At 53.1% G+C, this 19,373-nt stretch overlaps 6 protein-coding genes across 6 annotated transcripts; 2 read left to right on the top strand and 4 right to left on the bottom strand.

Annotated features, from left to right (window-relative positions):
- Positions 1-2,143: 2,143 nt before the first annotated feature.
- Positions 2,144-2,410, top strand: PpBr36_04948 (uncharacterized protein; the record flags this gene model as incomplete). Its single annotated transcript, XM_029892106.1, has 1 exon — positions 2,144-2,410. The coding sequence occupies one exon, from the start codon at positions 2,144-2,146 to the stop codon at positions 2,408-2,410; it is 267 nt and encodes an 88-aa protein (XP_029749896.1).
- A 1,281-nt stretch (positions 2,411-3,691) lies between these two features.
- On the bottom strand, positions 3,692-4,510 carry PpBr36_04947 (uncharacterized protein; the record flags this gene model as incomplete). Its single annotated transcript, XM_029892105.1, has 3 exons — positions 3,692-4,050; positions 4,118-4,351; positions 4,441-4,510. The coding sequence occupies 3 exons, from the start codon at positions 4,508-4,510 to the stop codon at positions 3,692-3,694; spliced, it is 663 nt and encodes a 220-aa protein (XP_029749897.1).
- Positions 4,511-5,027: 517 nt separating this feature from the next.
- On the top strand, positions 5,028-5,982 carry PpBr36_04946 (uncharacterized protein; the record flags this gene model as incomplete). The annotated part of the gene is made up of 2 exons (XM_029892104.1): positions 5,028-5,050; positions 5,163-5,982. 2 exons carry the CDS (start codon positions 5,028-5,030, stop codon positions 5,980-5,982), a joined length of 843 nt encoding a protein of 280 aa, XP_029749898.1.
- A 437-nt stretch (positions 5,983-6,419) lies between these two features.
- On the bottom strand, positions 6,420-10,446 carry PpBr36_04945 (uncharacterized protein; the record flags this gene model as incomplete). Its single annotated transcript, XM_029892103.1, has 6 exons — positions 6,420-8,201; positions 8,300-8,512; positions 8,601-9,134; positions 9,223-9,343; positions 9,435-9,505; positions 9,595-10,446. The coding sequence occupies 6 exons, from the start codon at positions 10,444-10,446 to the stop codon at positions 6,420-6,422; spliced, it is 3,573 nt and encodes a 1,190-aa protein (XP_029749899.1).
- A 1,607-nt stretch (positions 10,447-12,053) lies between these two features.
- Positions 12,054-16,332, bottom strand: PpBr36_04944 (uncharacterized protein; the record flags this gene model as incomplete). The annotated part of the gene is made up of 7 exons (XM_029892102.1): positions 12,054-12,430; positions 12,514-12,648; positions 12,746-14,222; positions 14,301-14,483; positions 14,558-15,091; positions 15,196-15,316; positions 15,395-16,332. The coding sequence occupies 7 exons, from the start codon at positions 16,330-16,332 to the stop codon at positions 12,054-12,056; spliced, it is 3,765 nt and encodes a 1,254-aa protein (XP_029749900.1).
- A 977-nt stretch (positions 16,333-17,309) lies between these two features.
- Positions 17,310-18,950, bottom strand: PpBr36_04943 (uncharacterized protein; the record flags this gene model as incomplete). Its single annotated transcript, XM_029892101.1, has 1 exon — positions 17,310-18,950. The coding sequence occupies one exon, from the start codon at positions 18,948-18,950 to the stop codon at positions 17,310-17,312; it is 1,641 nt and encodes a 546-aa protein (XP_029749901.1).
- Positions 18,951-19,373: the final 423 nt, after the last annotated feature.

Below are 19,373 nucleotides of genomic sequence, written 5' to 3'. Positions count from 1 at the left end.
TAAAAGACCCAATCAAATATCGGGTATCTAATCAATATGGCCCCGTCACACGAAGCACACCCGTGGTCCCCCGTTACACAGTGCGCATCGTTGGGTTTCTCCCCCAGAGCTACCAACCGTCGCAGTGCAGCATGTAACATGTAACCCACCTACCCCGGACTTTTCTTTAGCTTCACCATTGAAGAAAAGCCGAAAACAGGGCCCATCTGCAATTTTCTGTGTGGCGTTAAGAAGAATTCAAGTGCTCATCGCTTTTTTTTTCTTTTTTTCTCTCCTGTTCTAACCCGTCCGAAAAGTCATCGCATATATCATTTTGCTTTGGATACAAGGTCGGCGCTAATTAATCGCAAAGCTTCTAGATCATAGCTAGACGAACTACACTCGGTGTAGGTTTTCCTGATGCAGCCCGAACAATTAGCTGCAGCGGAAGACCACCTGTGCCTGAGCCGCCCACCCCAAGAACGGGTCTATAATTTTCTGGATGATGTAACAAAGAAAGTCAAGATTTGTATTTGTGACTTGGCGCCAAAGAAAAGTTGAACGGCCTTTAAGTCCATTCATTCCCGTGCCGCGGAGACCTAGCTGGTCTTGTTTCTTTTTTTGAGGATTGCCTTGCAGGAGTGACGTTAGCTTCGCGTTTTTTTTTTTTTTTTTAACGCTGCTGGCACCGGATAGCAAAGCCCATGTTGCGATCGCAGGACTGATGTGTTGTAGAAGACTGAGAGCAACTGACCAACTAGGCCGCGCCAACAAAGACTGATACAGTACAAATCCGGTTTATCGGAATTATGTGATGCTGTGATCCTGCTTTCATCAGCTGAATTGCGCAGTAGCAGCGTTTCCATGCTGTGACTAATGCTCGGCTAATGTTTTGTGTATTCACGCACCAGCAGCTCGACCGGTTCCACCAACCAAGGGGGGGAAAGGCGTTGACCGTCAGTCTTGCATACCTATGTAGCTAATTACAAAACAAATACAAACCTCATGAGCGATTTTGCATCATATGCGAAATGAAGGCAGACATCAATCTTCAACGATCTATTGTTCAGATATTCGGGCCATGGATAGAAGCCTGGTGTATTGTCTTGAGATTCATAATCCAACTAAACTACCCTCAATGACATTTCTAGGCAACGGCCGTCTTTGGGCGCCAGGTAAACTCTGGTGAGGTCTACCGTTATGTGAGCAAGGAAGATTGCATGGTAACCTTTACAACCTGATGAATGTATTAGCGATCCACCCAGCAAGGCAAGCTTGGAAGAGGGGTGAGTTTAGAGGGCGGCGCCAAGCACAATAGAGTCGAGGATCTCTGGGTAGGGATCTGTGAGATCTGAGAGGTGGCTTTAGGAGCTGTGAACTACAACATTATTTCCATCTAGCCGACGGGGCCGAAGGTGGCGAGCTAAAGAAACTTTGACAAGGAAAATAAATAAAAATTTCATACACACACACTCTCTCTCTGTCTCTCTCTCTTTTTTTTTTTTTTTCTTTTTTTTTCTTTTTTTTCTTTTTTTGAAACGAGCAGTTGTAATATGGAACGGTCTGCTAATACTAAATCTAGTTGCAAGGTGAAATCTCATTTTGTATTATACAATGTTGTCTTGTAGGATTCGAAGTTTGGTTCTTGGAATGGCAAAATCGTGAACTTGGAAGCGCTTGGAAGACTAAAGAATTATTCAAATGAGCAGCTGAAGATTAATCGGTGATTGGTTTGTCAATTCTCCACACCATCAGAGATCCGGTCCCACTCAATTATCTGACTCGGCATGTCAAGTTTCCCAACTACGTGGACGAGTGAGGATGGTTGGGATTTGCTGAAATCATCATCACCCGTGCGTGGCCTTCCCGCTCAACACCGAAGCCTTATCATGACCAAAAATCATGCCCAAATCAACTCGGCTCAAACATTATTACAATTGAGCCACTATGCAGGAAAGCGCTACTAATCAAGCAAGAAAGCCGCTTCGCTTCTACTTTAAAAGAAGCCCGTTTCCTCCTTTCTTGCGATCATGTCTCCCATCTTTATTTCATCATCCAACCCGCTCATCCAGCTATTATCCCGCGCTCTACTGTTACCAGTATAGCCTGCACAAGCCCCATCTTGGTCCCTCAAAGCCCAGAGTCATTATTACCACCCGCCATCATGTCAGAGCCCAAAGCTACCACCCCGTGGATCCCCGTTGATCGTTCTTGGAGTTTGGCTTCCAACTCACCAACAACTTCCAACAACTCGGACAATCCCTCTTCCTATAGCCTCAACAGATGGTTGAATGAACCCAAGAAAGACTCTCCTTTCAACACTTTACACATGGTGAGGCAGGGCCCGTCCCAATCGACCGCCACTGGGGCGGGAGGGAACTCGCCATCCTCGACCGGTGCGGCCAATGGCTCATCGCACGAGGCCACTTGACTCTACACCCAAGGACTTGAGCAGAGCATAATGCTTTGAAGCAGTCCCTTGCTTGTCAGGCCGTCGTCGCTTAGGTGTGAGATCTGTCATCATCTTCATTTGGCCCCTACACCTTCTCTCCCACTCTCGGCTGTCGTGAACATAGGAACATGCCACTTACTTGGATCAGTTCGTGGCTCAAACATTTCTCCTTTCCCAACTTGCCTTTGATCCTCAACCTGCCCTCATGTTTTCATCACTTCATCTTCCCATACTGTCGGGTGATCTTCCGTAGCTAGGCAGAGGTCATGGAGGGCTATCTAGCGACCCAGTGACCTCTGACACATCTTATATTCCCGGGCGGGCAACGACGGATGCTGACGATTCAGTTCCTCTGCAGGTAGCCAAACGAACCCCTTTCTGGGGTGACCCTCCGACATGGATCAAGACATTTGATGGCAGGACTGAGTGTACATCCAAGTCGGGCATGGATGAGACCAAGATTGTATCAGTTTGAGGTGCGAAGGTTGGCTCGCGAGTTTGTGTTTTCTTCTTTGCCTTTTACAGCATATAGATTTAGATCCAGAGCCGAGTTGGCTCATCAGTTTTTCTTCATTCATGAGGCAGTTCGACACAAGTGTGAAGGGCATCTGATTTATGTTAGCTGGTCGCTAAGTATGAAAAGTTGATATTGAATAACAGCGATGAACACACCGGTCAAAACCCCCCATTTGCAACATGTACCTCTGCTGTTGTGTTAATACGTGTAACAGAGCGTCAGGGTCAATTCCCAACAGCTCCGACAATTCAATGTGCGTAGCTATGCTGGCGGCCTCATTGTTATGGTGCGAGGGTTGACATAAGGTTAATATTATGGTTTGGAAACCTGGGACAAGGTCAAGGGTTCCGATTCCAGCTCACATGCTTGGGATAATAACTCTTTATTGAAAACAATTGACAGAAACTGGCCTCAAGGCTTTTTATCATTTATGGTACAGCTAAACAGTACAAAAAAAAACGCTCGTACTGTCAAACAGGAAATATTAGCAATTTGTCATGTCCAGAACCACAGAGACGAACCAGTGAGAACATTAAAAGACACATTATCAGCCCAGGTTTTAGTCTCAACCCGATTGCGTCCAAGACGGGTGCGATCGGTCAAATACTATCTTAGCATTAAAAAGTAGGAAAACATCATGCTGCGTCAAGGTACCACGTCTCCAGTGCGGATTCGGAGAAAACGAACAGAAATGCGGGGGAAAAAAAAGCGTATCAAAACTCACCAAGAAATACTATCAGTCATTAAAAGCTGCGATCAGATCGTCTGGATCCGCCCATAGCCCCTATCCCGGAAAACAGAGCCATTATGTTGTCGACAAGGGCCTTGGCCATGCCTTGGCCTTTCTTCTTGGCCTCATCGCTACCGCCACCAATTGAGGGCGTCTCACTGCCCATGGTAGGCAAGACGTTGTCACTGGCGGACAAGCTTATGAAGAGCGAGAACGGCACCAGCCAGACGCACAGGCCAAAGTAGGACGCGATCTCGGTGAAGGTTGGCACGCCGGACGGGGTGTCGTAGTACGAGGCCATGTTCTGGTAGGCATTGTGCTGGCGGTCCGCAAAATGACGGAACCACAGATAATGGTTCACGATGACGAGAACTGAGGGGCGCATTGTCAGCTTTCGCCTTTTTCGCTCAAAAATCCAGACAAAAAAAAAGCCACCTACTGCACGAAGTCAAAAACAATGGATCTGATAGCCTGACAAACGGAAACCTCCGCAGGTTGCCCAGGTACACTACATTGGAAATGACGCCCAGCAGTGTCAAGAAGAATGGGAACCTGTCAACGAGGCAAAGAAGCAACTGGATGACTATGATCGAGTATATCATTCGCTGTAGGATGCGCTTGGCGACGACCGTGTGCTCCTCTACGAGCTCCGAGAGGTAGTAGAGACCGGAAGCTGAAGTATTTCGATCAAACGTCAGCGAAAAAGCATGGAAAGCTTGACTGGTTATTGGAGTACGGGATGATGAGTCGGGTCGCACGCACCGATGGCCAGCGTCAGGAAGGCAAAGCCCAGGATGGTCCCGAGATAGCCGATGAGAGGTAGTATCCACATCTTGGGTGATTGATCTGATGGAAGGCTGAGTGAGTCTGTAGGGTTTTATGAGATGCGCATTCGTCAAACTACCTCATGGTGATGGATCGCTGATGGGAGGGTGGTTGAAGTTGTCCAGAAAGGACGGTTGACGTCGATCAAGATCAAACCACGTTGCGACGCCGCGCGCTTGGTTTGATTTTTTGCCAAGCGAACACAAGCGCGTGGAACGGTGCGGGACCGTTTGATCCGGATTTTGAAGCAAGAGCAGGACCAAGTTCCTATTTAAGGTACCCCTGAACGTATAGATAAGATAAGCCCTGTTGACAAGCTCCCACACCCCGCAAAAACGGCATTTATTATTTTTTTTTGTGTTCACCGCCTTGGATATGCGATGGAAGGCTTCTTGAGCACACCCATTGACGACATTACAAAGGCGCAACGCGATTGTTGATCCCCATTCGGTAGAGTGAGCTTACCAGTGACGCAAAACAGAGATCCCTGATATCTTGGAAAATATCCCAATACTGCCGCAAACATGTCGCGCCCCGAGGATACCCTGTACGCTCTCCTCCTACCCCGCGCATTCGCACCAAAAAGCCAACATCACCACCACCACCACCACCACCGCCGCCCCTGAAACTAACTAACTCACTCCCCCTCCCATCTCCAGCGCGGCCGACGTGCACTACAATGACACCGAAGCACGAAAGTATACGACGTCCTCCCGAATCCAAAACATCCAGGCGGCCATGACGCGGCGCGCCCTGGAGCTGCTCGAACTCACCTCCCCGTCCCTGATACTCGACGTCGGCTGCGGCAGTGGGCTGTCGGGCGAGATCCTGACGGCCGAGGACCCGGAGGACGGCGGGCCGCACACATGGATAGGCATGGACGTGTCGCCATCCATGTTGGACGTGGCGCTGCAGCGCGACGTGGCGGGCGACCTGATGCTGGCCGACATCGGGCAGGGGGTGCCTTTCCGCGCGGGAACCTTTGACGCCGCCATCAGCATCAGCGCCATTCAGTGGCTGTGCAACGCCGAGAGCAGCGACACGTCGCCGCTCGGTCGGCTGTCGAGGTTCTTCAACGGCCTGTACGCGAGCCTGCGCCGCGGCGGCAGGGCCGTCTGCCAGTTCTACCCAAAGAACGACACCCAGCGCGACATGATCGCCGGCGCCGCCAAGAAGGCCGGCTTCGCGGCCGGTCTGCTCGAGGACGACCCCGACACCAAGAACAAAAAGGTCTACCTGGTCCTGACCGTGGGAGGCAGCGCGCACGACGGCAGCGGCGGCGACATCACCGACGTGGTCAAGGGGCTGGACAACGTCGACGTCCTGGACGTGTCGAGGAAGCCCAAGGCTGGGAGGGGCGATATGCGCAAGGGCGGTAAGGCTTGGATCGTCAAGAAGAAGGAGCAAATGGAGCGCAAGGGCAAGGTCGTCAAGGCGAGCTCGAAATACACTGGCAGGAAACGAAGGCCGGCATTCTGAAGAGGGTCGTTGGGTTGTTGTGGGAATTTTCTTTTTTTTTTTTTTTTTGTTTGTTTTGGGTTTGTCTTTGGCGTGGCGTTTGAGGTTGGACGATTCACAGGGTCACATCATCTTTGATATGGGCTGCTTTGATCTGGGAACAAAAAAAGTTTGAACAAAAAAAGAAAATATTAAGTCAGATACCCATGCTCCAGAATCCATTCCTTCAGTGCGAATTTTTAATCAGCTTTGACAAAACACGTTCTGACAGCCAAACTCGAGCCACCTGGCCTCAACTGCCACAAACTCCTGGTACACCAAGATAACCCATATTTGTGAAAAACAGAAAACGCAAGAAAAACAAAGAGCACGAAATAAAGGTGAAAAACTAATGATAGACACAAAGACTGAAAAGAGTGTTGTTTGGCGCGACAAAAAGAGGGAGGGGGAACGGCTTGTTAATTCCTGCGGCGAGCATTTTGATTTGCAGGTTCCGGTTCAGGAGAAGGTCGTTCCTCAGGCACAAACTGAGGATTGAGCCATAGCTCATCCAGGTCCATAGGATCATTATGTGGCGCAGGGGCTGCGGCATATCCTCCGGGGCCGAAATAATTCGCAAAGGGGCTGAAAGCCTGCACCAGCGGGTCGACGGCCTGCACCAAGGGGTTGACGGCCTGCAGGATGGGGTTGAAAGTCGGCGCAAACGTAGAAAAGACCGGCGCTGCCGGGTTGAGCCTGGTGGTCGAGGTCGGAGCGGAAGCAGTCGCAGCCGTGGCTGCATTGGACCCCTGACCAACGGTGTCTGCAGGGTCCGGGTTGGAAGACTCCGGGTTTCGGGTCGCAGCCGGGTCGACCGTCGACTGATGCTCGGTGCCTGCGTCGGTCGGGCTAGGCACCTCATCGTCCTCGCCGGTGTCGGTGGAAAGCAGCCTCCCCTCCCGCAGCGCTTTCTGGGCCGTCCTCAACCCGTCCATGTGCAAAGCGGTCAGCCCGAGCCCGGCCCGGCCGCCAATCAGCTTGCGGAGCTCTTGGACGATGAGGACGAGATAGGGATCCGTGATGCGCTCGCAGTCTTTGAGAGCCGCCAGACGGCACCACTCGAGCGACGCGTTTGGCCACATGTTGGCCGCGGTAGAGATGGGCCACTGGCTTGCTATCGCTTTCGGGTTACTCCTGGCCATGAAGACATCTTTGGTCCTGGCGAGGAGTAGCGTCAGGGTCGTGAGCCGCCTCAACCGGCCCTCGAGATCGTCGGCAGAGACGTCGATCACGGGATCATGAGACCTGATCTGCTCGAGGAGGGCGGTCATGGCGAGTGTGGCTGCGTTGCATGCATATATGACACCGGAATTGATCTCCTTGTGGAGCTGGACGCCGTGTCTCTCGTCCAGCGCCGACCGCTGTTCCTCCCTTAGCGTGATGTACTCGCGGGCCAGGTACTGGAAGTGGCATACGCGAGTGATGCAGAGGCGCTCCAATTTTCGCAACTTGGTGAGCAGAACCCGGTATGGTTGTCCGCAGTGAAATTCGGCCATTTTCCTGGGATCAAAGTTGTGTCGCGGGTTTATTTCGCCGCTGTCCACCTTGGTCTGGTGCCACCTCCCTAGGGCTTCATCGCCGCCACGAGCTGCCTCAAGGACAACAAAGAAGTCGGCAGCTGCTTTCTGAAGCTCCTTGGTCAGGTCGTCCATCTCTTTGCGCATCCGGGGCCACGTTCTGCGCTCGACGTGCCAGCGACGTTTGGTGTACTCCTGGCAGAGTTGGATCCTCAATACGACCTTGAGGTGCTGGGTCAGATCGCGGTAGCCAAACTTTTCCAGCATGCCCAAGGCACGATAGACAAAAGCGCCTCTGTGTACGCCGAAAGCGCCCTGGAGCATAGCCTCCGGCACGGACGCAGGGTCCACAGCGGCCTTTGTGCGCCCCGGGCCCTTTGCTTGCAGGTCTCCCTCGTTGTGGATTTTCAACGCTTCGTGTCCCCAGGTTGGCCATTCGTGGTCCCAGAAGGACTTTTGAAAATACTTGAGGTAGGATTTGAATGGCAGCGCCGTGTGCATATCGGAAAACGGCAGCTGGGGGTTTGACAGCAAAATCGGGTTGAACTCTGAGCTTCTCAACCAAGGGCGAGATAGTGCGGGCGGCCATTGCTCACTGACCAGGTCCGTCATCGCCAGGTTCAAGGATTCGGGCATTGGCGAGCTCAAGGACGGCTGCAGCCTGTTGACGATTCCGCCAAAAATCTGAGAGTCAAGCCCCGGCATGTGTTAGCAAATCATGTTCTGGTAGCTTCGCGCACCACCAAAATGAGCACCACGACTGATATGAGATGCGTACTTACATCGTTGACAATAGCATGTCCAGGTTCTGCGACGGCCTCATCCTCGAAGAAAGGCTGGTTGAAGTCATCCTTGGTCCAGCTGGCGATGGGCTGCAGGTTTTCGCCGAATAGAGTGTCACCTAGTGCGGTCAACTGAGCGGTTTGTGCTGGGTAAATGCCCGGGATGACGCCTGGATTCTTGGGAAGTAAAGTGCATGCTAACTCAACCGCGTGCTAATCAGAAGTCACAGATAATCGTCCGGTTAGTGCCATGGAGATTGAAGATGGAGATACTAGAACCGCATGGGAGAAGGAAACCTACCGCAAATTCGTGAAGGAGAGTGCATGATACTACAAACGAGCAACTGATCTTCTCCGATTCTGTAGTGTCCGGAGAGAGTAACGGCCACAAAAGCTCTGCTCCAATGACGATTCGAATTTCGGTGTCCTTGATGGCTGGTCCGTTCTGGTGGATATAACTAACACCATGCGCAGGCTCTCGCTGATGGGGAGGCAGAGTCTTCCCACGGTGGCATGACCCAATACTAAGTCTGAGACAACTTTTGACTATTGCCTCGACGCCTGCAGTGAGATTGACACCGGCCGCGTGCAGGGCCGCCAGATCCTCGAACCTGGACCGGTCGTCGTTGGGGAACGCTTCCCAGCCCACCCGACCCTGAAAAGCGGACGGTCGAATCTGAGACTTCAAGACCGCATTCCAAGGGTCTCGCTGTGGATCAACTTGGAACCTGGTATACAGGTTCCGTAGGCCTTTCCAGGCTGGAGGGTCGGCGTCGAATATATATGAGAGCATTTGGAGGGCGGGCGCAAGTGCATTCCAAACTCGGTCGTCGGACTGGAATCCAGGGTAAACACCGGGTTAGCAGATGGTCTATGAATGGCTAAAGGGGTGGGACGAGGGGCAAGGGCAAAACAGAACGCACGGCCGCCCATTCTCCCTCCTTGGCATTCCCATCCTCGTCGAGAAATCTCCAGAATTGGCGAGGCTCATCTCGAGGAGCAGCGATTGGGTGAATTGTTTTCCACCTCTGACGCTCGAGTAGGCTGGGTAGTAAAAATACAAGAGTTAGGCATGACTGCTGATAGTTCATCTAACACAAGGGCCAGGTCCATTAGGCATCCGGGTAAAACTGACTGATGGATTTCCCTGTCTTGCAAGTCCGAGATTATGTCGTTGTTGAAATCGAACAGACCATTATCAGCGAGCTTGAAGTGAAGAAAATTCCGGTGTCAGTCGGCTTTTTTTTTTCGGTATACGAGCTGTTCTTCAGAGTGGATTCAGAATTGGCACTGACCTCATCAACATCAAACCCGCCAAACATATAACGTTGATACTCCCTATGGCCTTTATTCTTTTTCAATTTGTCGTTGTATTCGAGACAGGCCCTGAACAGCTCCGGCGGGCAGGCTCCGGGCCTTTTACCGTTTTCAATGTCTGCAGCAACAGTCTGGCTGTTGGCCTCGAGAAACATGCGAAACTCTTTGTTGTCGGCGGGGAACCTGCTTGCCGGGTTCCTTTGCGGCTCGAAAATAGTTTCCCTGACGTACATGAGAGCCAGCTTGTCGACCTCTCGTCGCCACGCCCTCTTCAGCCAGAATGTTTTGTTGTTGGCGAGTTCGACCTTTGGGTCTACGGGCGACAGGAGAGACCGGCCGTCGTCACGCCCAGGGTAGACTCCGTACTTTTTGGCGAACTGCGTCGGCTCGACCGACTGAGGCCTGTCGCCTTTGCCCGGAACCTGCCTGCCGAGGAAGCTGGCCGTGGTCCGCGCGGCTTTGCGCTCCTCGGAGTCGTAATTGGGGTCGGTCCACGCAGGGACATACTCATAGTGGTCTACCCGTCCGCCGATCCTGCGTTTCAGGGGCTCCGGGAGCAGCCATCCACCCGTGGCTGCCGGGGCGTGGCTCTGATACTGGACGCGTGTGGCGCCTCTCCTCTGGATCATGGACTCGACCGTGTCCCAACTTATCAGCGAGCCAAACTCGGCGTTCCACTGCTGGTCATCGAGCCGATTATCCGGGGTAAAGCTCCATCTCGGATCAGCAGGGTCTCGCCGATCTGCCTCGTCGAGAGTTTCGGTCGGACCGTGGGGATCGGTTTGGATTTGACGGAAGAGGTTGGCGGCATCCTGCCTGTACGCTGCCATGATGGTGATGAGACCAACGATTACGGGTCAAATATCTCTCGGCTAAGGTTGCGATGTGAGAGCAGCTGTGAAAGATGTTTCGAAGAAGTGCAAATCACAGGCTATGACACAAAATAAGGGGCCTCATCAGTTTGATATACAAGCCAAGTGGGCTTCCACTGATGTACAAAGACGCCACGCCATTGCCGGAAGCGTGCAAGTATCCTTGATACTTGACCGGCGAGGCCAGACCAGATGAAAAAGGGGCCTGACGAGTGGTTGGGGAGGATAACCTCAAAAAAAAAAAAAAAAAAAAAAAAAAAAAAAAAAAAAAAAAAAAAAAAAAAAAAAAAAAAAAAAAAACACCATCACGGGTAACATGGTCCTTTAGCCGGCACTTGCTGCTCTCGGATTGTAATAAAGCGAGACTCGAAAGAAGCCACAGGGCCCCTTCTTTCGATCGTTTCGAGCATCAAGATCATTCATCAAGTTCAATAAAGCATCGAGGTGAACCGCATGCAAATGCCGTTGCAAGCACCAGGAAACAGGACAAAGCAAAACAAAGCGTGTCGGGCGGTCCGTGGTTTCCAGCCCACAATCTGAAGCGATGCGCAACTTGCTGGCGGTCAAGGAAACCCAAATGCGCAGAGTTCCTGATTTGGCCGGTAGCGGGCAGCCAGCAGATCTGCAAACGAGCAAGCGACAGGAGGGGGTGTAGAGCGGAGATTTACTGTTGCATGCATGGGTTATGCAGGTGATGCGATCGACACGCAAAGAAGACAATGGTCCAAGACAAAAGAAGCTGGGATTTGACGAAAACAGGGACATGGATATTGGAGTCATCCACGTGCCATGAACCGTTTCCGGATGAAATGGCATTTGGGCAATATGCACGGATTTGGGTCGCCCAATCGGGATGATTCCAAACTATGTACACCCCACCCCCCTTTTGCATTCCATCTCTATGGATGGCCTCCCTGGAACGGCACGACGCAAGGGTAACTGCGGGGATGGGTGTTTACCTGGAAGCTGCAAGCTGCAAGCTGTGCACCCATTTATTTGAAATCTCTTTTTACCGGCAGCCCGGTACGTATTTTCATGGGTACCCGCGAAAATCAGTTACCCTGCAGACACCCAATTCCCTGCCTTCTGCTTGTAACAATTCAAATTTGCCCCATTGATATCCAGGTAAATACATCCTTCGGACACAGTGGTAGTGCAAATGGATGATAGTTGCTGTGGTAAACCCCATCAATCCATGCATCGAGGCATTGATATTGAGAAGGAAACATTGACAGAAAACAAGAGTAGGAAACTTTGTCTGCTGTTTGTTTATGCGTGGAATCTGGAACCAACACTGTGAATATTTGATGGGTCTTCGACTATCGTAGAAAATCAGATAACAAGAAGCAGCATTTTGTTCCACTACCAGATTACAAGAGTAAAAGCCAACCGGAACAGAATATTAAAGTTGAATATCCAAGGTCAACAAATCAACAAAAACCCTGCATTAATCCTCAACGCCAAACCCAACTCTTCACTCTTGCACACCACCTGGCCCATCTCATGAAGATGATTGCCTCCAAACAAATCCCCTTTGGGCACAAAAGAGAAGAAAAAAAAAAGCCTCAAAGCTGCATTTCCACATCCTCATCCTGCCCTCCAAGACCATCCCAAATTGCTTCAAACGCCCGAATCACCCTTTCCTTGAGCTTGAACGCATCAAAGTCGGTCTCCCGGTGTTGCAGATTCGAGAGCGCCGCCCTCTCGCCCGCAGTCAGCGGCCCTTGTATCCGCTGCCGATCGCGATCCCGCGCCTCCAAGTCGACCAGAGCCTGCCGGGCCTGCGCCGCCGAGGTTTCCCTCTCTTGCGCCGCCTGCTGAAGCATGGGTCCCACCTCCGCGGCCCGCGACTGCGGCGCAAACTGCACAAAGCCCGTCTTTGGGTCAGGGAATGCGATCATGCCCGACGGGGCCGGCTGGCTGGTGTTGAAATTCGTAGGTGCTGTATACCGCCAACAGGGGAGGGGGCTCATCGTTAGTCGTCGGTGTGTGGTTTGAGCACTAGGAACTGTTATGGGTACTTACGGTCGCCTTGGTCGATCGTCGCGCGATCGGATGCCTCAAAGGCTTTTCTGTTTCTCGCACAGGACTCTGCGTCTCGAATATATGGCGCGTCTGAGTCCTTGTCAAGCAGATGCACACGTTTCGCCGGTGGAAGATCTGGGATGTTCTGCCGTTAGCACCATGAACAGCAAAAGTACGACCTCGAGGACATGGGGATGAATAATATTAGCATATCAATGAAGGGATCAACCACCAGTTTCGTTTCCGGAAGCATCGGTCCCGCCTTCAGTCTGACGCCACGACCGCTTCCTAGACTCGGTCGTGGATTCCCCCGCCGATGGCTCCCCCGGCTGCGGTTGAGTGGCACTGACCGGCCCGGCCCCTGATCCTCCACTAGGCGAGGGCGGGGGCGCCGTGGAAGCAAGCGACGACGCGGGCGAGGGTGCCCTCTCCTCGCTCCCCTCGAAAGCCTTCAGGATTTTGAAGACTTCATCAACGATCCGGATCACGTCGGGGTCTTTTACTCTCTTGAGGTCGCTGCAGGCCGCTTCGAAAAAGACCTCGGGCTCAGTCGCGGGGTTGAGGCTCGTCACGGCAATGAACCTCTCCGGGCCCCAGAACTGCCCAGAGTACTCGCCTGAGGTGGGCGGGCCCAGGTGGTTGCGAAACATGCCCTCGAGCGTACGGAACAGTCTTTCCTGTCTCCTGAGGTCCCCCAAGTCCTCTTGCAATTTGATTTGCAGGGCTGAATCGCCGGGTTGCGTCCCGGGTTCCTGCGGCAGGCGCCTGGTGCGCAAGCGGTAGAGCTGGGCCAGTGACCTGACAGCGATGGCGAGCTTCGACGCAAGGCGAAAGGGAACACGGTGGTGTACATTCACCAGTCGACCAAAGTGTTTCCGGCGGATCTTCTCCCTGTCTGCCGATTCCAGTGTGGTCAGGGTACACAGCATCGACTGCGTGTATTCGAACCTTGCAGTCAGCAGTCGGTGTAGCTTCATCAGCCTGCCAAGCAGGACGCCAAAGCTGTGAGATCTGGATTGTTCGGCGTCTTGAATCCAGGCCTCAAGACCGACTGAAGGATCGGTGCCTGGCGTGACTTGGTGCCGATTTGCAAACAAGACACGGCGCTCGGCAGCGGGCGCGACTGCATCTTCGAACAATGGCAGGTATTTTGTGGCAGCTTCGCGCACCTCTTTGGCGGCTTGGTCCAGATCCTTGCTCATATCCGGCCAGGCCCTGTGCTCGTAATGCCAGAGACGCCTCGTGGCAACGCCCATCCCACGCTGCCGTGCCCTGCTCTCCAGATAACACGCTATGGTGTTATACCCGGATGTCTTCAGCACATAACACGCCTTCTTGAGGAAGAAGCCCCTGTTCGGTCCGTACACGTACCAGTGGGAGCCGACGATTGGTGCGGTGAGGGGAGGCTTCTTCAACACGCGGCCGCCCTGAACCTTCAAGGTCTCGGGTCCATATCTGGCAAAATCCTTGTCCCAGAACGACTGGGAAAAGACTTTGGCGATGGTGTCTGAGGGAACGGCTCTTTTCATGTCCAGCATCCGCTGTGGGGGACTAAGCAGCTGCTTGGTGTTCTTGGTTGGTTTTACCCAGGCCAGAAGCCTCGAGAAAGGCCAAGCTTTCGAGTTCAGCTGCGTCATTATCAGTTGCACAGGCACAGGTTGCAGGTCGGATGATGAGCGTAAAGCATACGTCAGAACACCACCGAATACCTATACGTCGTTTGTTAGGGGATGAGCTTGTTCGTTTTTTTTTCTATCTTTCCATAGCGTTCGCTGCGGAGCACGCACCTGGTTCTCCAGGGCAAATCCAGCTTCGGCTGTTGGCTCATCCTCGAAGAAGGGCTCATCAACCAAGGGGCTAAACAAGCGGCAACATGCTCGCTTTAGTAAATCTTTCTGCTTTGGATCGGCCACACAGTCGAGACTGGGCTGATGAACGACAGCTGAACTTTGTGCCATGACTATGGCGTGCTAGATTTTTTTTTTCTTTTCTCAGCAGAGAACAAAAAAAGGGGTGTGGCAGAATTGATGAAAAACAAACTCACCGCAATTTCGTGGAGTAGAATCGCCGCAAGCGCAAAGGAACAAGTTCGTTTTTCTGCGTTGGAGGTGTGAATCGAAAGAAGCGGCCAGATCAACTCTGCACCGATCGAAACTGTCGTGTATAGTTTGTCGCCCGACGCCCTCATACACGTGAAGCCGAACGTTGCGCGCAGAGCGTCTGGGTCATCTTCGTCGGCGAATCGGTTACACGACTCTATCTTGAACCGTAGCGACTTGGTCACCAGCTCTCTTGTCCAGGCGGACGAGTCGAATCCGCTTTCGCACAGCTTCAAAAGCTCAGGGAAGTTTTTGGTACTAAAGGGGTGGGCTTCTGTGTGCCACGCATTTCGACAAGTGCACGGGGAGCCCTTTTTTGCTTCATTCCTGAACGAGTCGGCGAGTGGATCTCGGTCGAGGTCGACTTGTAGACGTGTGTACAAATCTAGAAGGCCAGTCCAGGCCGGCAGGTTCGAGTTCAAGATGCGTGTCAGTAGCTGAAGCGCAGGTTGTAGGGCATCCCAGATCAGCGGGTCTTGCTATTTGGAGAAGACAATTTTGAGGGTGTTAGTCGCCTGGTGTTTACGTTGGAATCGCACAATGCTTCGGTCAGTCTGAGAAGACGCTTGGGAATCCAACCTACCGCTGTCCACAGTCCTGTATGGTGGATTTGATTTTCGCCCCTAATTGCATAATACTGCCGAGGAAAATCTTTTGTACCTGCACCAGCCGGCGCCGGAAGCCATCTGTCTCGAGTAAGAATACTGTTGGAGAAGACGTGGGAAGCATCAGTATCTGTCAACCATTGAAGCATTCACAGCTGGTCGCTGACTTTGACTTACGGATGCAGGGGTCCTTGCAGGTCAAAGTAGACATCATTACTGAAGTCAAGCACACCGAGTTTTTGCAGCTGGTAGAAAATAAAGGTAAGTCTCGGGTCCATAGGTAGCTCAGTCTTCCGAGTGGCACCGTCAAAAGTGTAAAAGCCTACCTCGTCGGTTGTGTAGCCGTTGAAGACGAATCGTTGATAATCCGCATCCTTCTTGAGCTCCGCGTTGTGCTTCCGACATAGCTTCCACATCTCAAGCGTTGCTTCTTCTTCCTCAGTTGTCGCGGTCCTCTGCGACTGATCCTCAATGTAGGTTTCGATGCTCTGCTGGGACGCTTGTGCCGCTTCTGACAAGAAGTAATGTTCCTCGAGGAATCTGTCCAGATCGCCGGTATCGACCCAATCCCCGTTCTTTAGCTGGTAGCGCCTTGAGACGGACCCCTCTGGAGACAGTCTCGAGCGGCCATCAGTCCGATCGGGATGGATTCCGTATCGTTTGGCCATTTCGGTGGGATTCTTCGCGAGACTCTCCTCGGTCTGCGCCGGATAAAGCCTGTTGAGGAGGCTACCCTGGAAGTACCTTGGGCCACTCTTCCTGTCGGTTTCAAATTCCGGGTCGGTCCATAGAGGAATATATTCGTAGAATTCCGTCTGGTCGCCATCTGTGCGTTGTTTGGGAGCCGCGCGCCAGGGCAGGTCCTCGAGATTTGCTGGAGCGGCCTGAGGAGGGAGTTTGCAAACCTCGGTCAGGTAACGCTGCCGAATGGCGACAGTCATTGCTTCAAAATCCCATAGGCCACGGTTCAGCATATCCCATTGGCAATCTAGCCCGGTCACGTCCCCATTATAGTCGTCGCCCGCGTCAGAGTCATTCTCAGATGGCACATTCCAGCCGGTAGGGTTTCCTTCGATTTGACTGAAAGTTCCCTGGGCCGAGGGCTGAGTTGGCATGGTGGTCCTCTATCGTGTACAGCTATGCGGTGTTTCGAGATGATGCCAGTCGGAGTAACAAGAGCTCAAGGCAGTATAGGTCGAATACAAGGCCGATGGACAGGTGAAAAGCCTCGGATATGGGCAAAGTCACGAGGGCGTAGCAAGGGGTCATTGGAAAGGAAATCATGTTTTTGCAAAGACGAACAAAGCAGTTCGGCAAGAAGGCATAATGGCGTTCATGGGAGCCAGATGACCGACACGATGACTTCTCTCGAAGAAAGTATGGGTATATACGCAAGCGACAAGGAAATAAACACCAGTCGATGGCTCATCTATCAAGACAAGGTACTCGGAAAACCTTAGGTGGGCCATGCATGGTATGTTTGCTACTCTGAAAACAGAGAAAGTCTTGGAGGCGACGAGAACTGATTGAATGCGGCTGCGGCACCATAACTCTCGGAATAAAACAAGGGAAAAAGTAATCATTCACAATGAACCACGGTTTGAAGTTTGCCGGCGACGAAATCGGCCATGGAACAATGGTGGTGTTGGCCAAAATGAGATTCCCTGGAATGAGAATCCTGCCCCAGGGAAAGACAAAGAAACATTGAACAAATCAGCCAGCACGTAAAGTCGAAGAGTATGGACTTGCACTTTTTCTCACATGGCGACCAAATTCAATTGCCTTCGGTTGGCAGGTCATAGATTTGAATATTACTGACTTGAAAAGAATGCGTCGAAACTTCACGCCGGCCCTGGAGGTCCGATAAGCTTATAGGCCGATTTAACAGATTCAGCTTTGGTGTTGCTGTGTCACACAGATTCTCGGCTATGATCAAGAGGCAAGATATAGATGCTGGCGAGCCAAATATTAAATGCTGCTTTTGCTTATGCAACAAGGTTGAATCTATTCTATTGTTATACAGATTACACAACATGCCAATGGGGGGTATCTCTTTTTTTAGTCTCCTGCCCAAAACCAAGATTCGGCAGTATTACTCCCTTTCCGGAGACGCCGACTTGGCGAGCTTCTCATCTTTTGGGGTCTCGATATCGACCGCCTGGCCGCGGACGACGCCAACGCCACCGTCGGCAGTCAGAGACGAAAGAACGGGCGGGCCCGAAAAGTGCTTGCGACCCCAGGCAAAGTACCAGACGAGGCTGATGAGGGCGAAACCGGCAAAGACGACGCTGGCGTAGTTCATGGTGCCAGCGTCGAGGCCGGTCAAATTGGTGGGCATGCAGAACAGCACGATGGCCAGGACGATCCAGAGGAGGGTCGTGACGTTGATGATGAAACCGAAGCGTCCCAGCGAGTAGCTGGCGTGGGCAAGGTGGCGACGGCCCTGGCAGAGGGACACGAGGATGGGCAGGCCGTAGGACGTCGACAGGCAGATGGTGGCGACACCGGTGAAGCTGCTGAAGGCGGCCGAGGAGCCAAAGTAGATGAGGCCCAGCAGACAGTCGATGATGGTGGAGAGAGTCAGGGCCCAGAGGGGCAGGCCGAAGCGGTGGTCGACGCGACTCCAGAGGCCCGAGCCGGGGATGGCGCCATCACGGGCAAAGGCATAAGTGCAGCGGCTCGAGGCCGTCAGGGCGCCAACACCGGCGAAGAGCCAGATGCCGAGGATGAGGAAGAGGAGACCGAAGCCGCCGCCGGCACTGCCCGTGGCCGTCTTGAAGACGTAGCCAATGGGCTGGCCGTTGGCAATTGCGAGGAGCGTCGAAACGTCGGGAAGCACAAAGAGGACAGGGATAAGGTAGACGAGACCAGTGATACCGGCGGCAACGACGGAGAGCACGATAGCCTTGGGCACCTCGCGCTCGGGCGACTGCACCTCCTCACACATGGCGGCCACCATGCCGTAGCCCGTCAGCACGTAGGCCGGCTGCAGCAGGCCGACGAAGAAAGACCAGCCCCATGGCCAGCCCGAGGCCGAGGCATCGTAGTGTGTAAAGACGAATTCGCCGTCGCGCTTGTTGGGCGCCATGGCAAGCAGGACGATGAGGATGATGACGATGGAGGCACCCGTCCAGTAGATGCAGAGCGTGTTGATCTGGTCAAGATACTTGGAGCCGAAGACGTTGATGAGGTAGCAAAGCAGCATGACGGCCCAGAACATGAGGATGGTCTGCCACGGCGTCGCCACGTACTCTTCGTCCCACAGCGAGATGGCACTGAGGATGAGCTGGGCGCCACCAAAGTTGATGGAAAGGGTCACGGTCCAGTTTCCGACGAGGGTGAGCCAGCCCGTGACCCAGCTAGCGATGGGAGCCCATTTGGGCGAGGCCAGCAGGGCGGCCCAGTAGTAGACGCCACCGGCGGTCGGGTAGACGGAGCAGATCTCGGCGAGCGAAGCGGCAATGGCAGTTGAAATGAGCGACAAGAGAACCCAACCCCAGATGATGGTTACCGACTGGCCGTTGGAGAGACTGATGTAGAAGGTAGTGCTGAGACCGTAGGGCACCGCCATGATGGCGAAGGAGAGACCAAGAACCGAGAGCATGCTGAGACTGCGCGGCAGTTCGGCCTTGTAACCCATCTTGGCGAGGGCATCGTCGGCGTTGGCGTCGACTGAGCGGCGTGCGCCGGTAGGGGCGGCAGGGCCGCTGGCTATGGAGGCATCCGACGCCATTGTCTGCGCGGGCGGGAGGGGGTCCGAGGAGGATGATTCGGGGACAGGAGAACAACTAGACTAGTTCTAGTTGTCGGTTGGGTTAGGGGTGCTGCTACGAAACAAACCAACAGACGTAAATGGGACGACGACGCGAACAGGGAGGTGGTGACGCGCTCGTATTTATGTATGCAGTGAGCGGTGCCGGAAGCGAGCTGAATGAGCTCCTTTGATCTTCTTGGCTGGAGCTTGCTCGTTATCATGTGCGGGTGTGCCAGCCAGCAAGCTGCCGGGAAGCCCTAGTCTATTATCTATCTAGTATCAGCTAGGAGGTATCAGCAGGTGTGGGACGCTACCGAGCAAGCGCGACCCGACCCTGGCCTTGGTTTGGCTGTCGAAAGTGTCGTCACAGGCGGCTATCTACTGATGTACTATTAATTACGT

Source organism: Pyricularia pennisetigena, chromosome 6 (assembly GCF_004337985.1).
Source record: "Pyricularia pennisetigena strain Br36 chromosome 6, whole genome shotgun sequence".
Classification (NCBI taxonomy): Eukaryota; Fungi; Ascomycota; class Sordariomycetes; order Magnaporthales; family Pyriculariaceae; genus Pyricularia; species Pyricularia pennisetigena.
The sequence above is the reverse complement of the archived record's forward strand: the minus strand, read 5'-3'. Positions and strand labels throughout refer to the sequence as shown.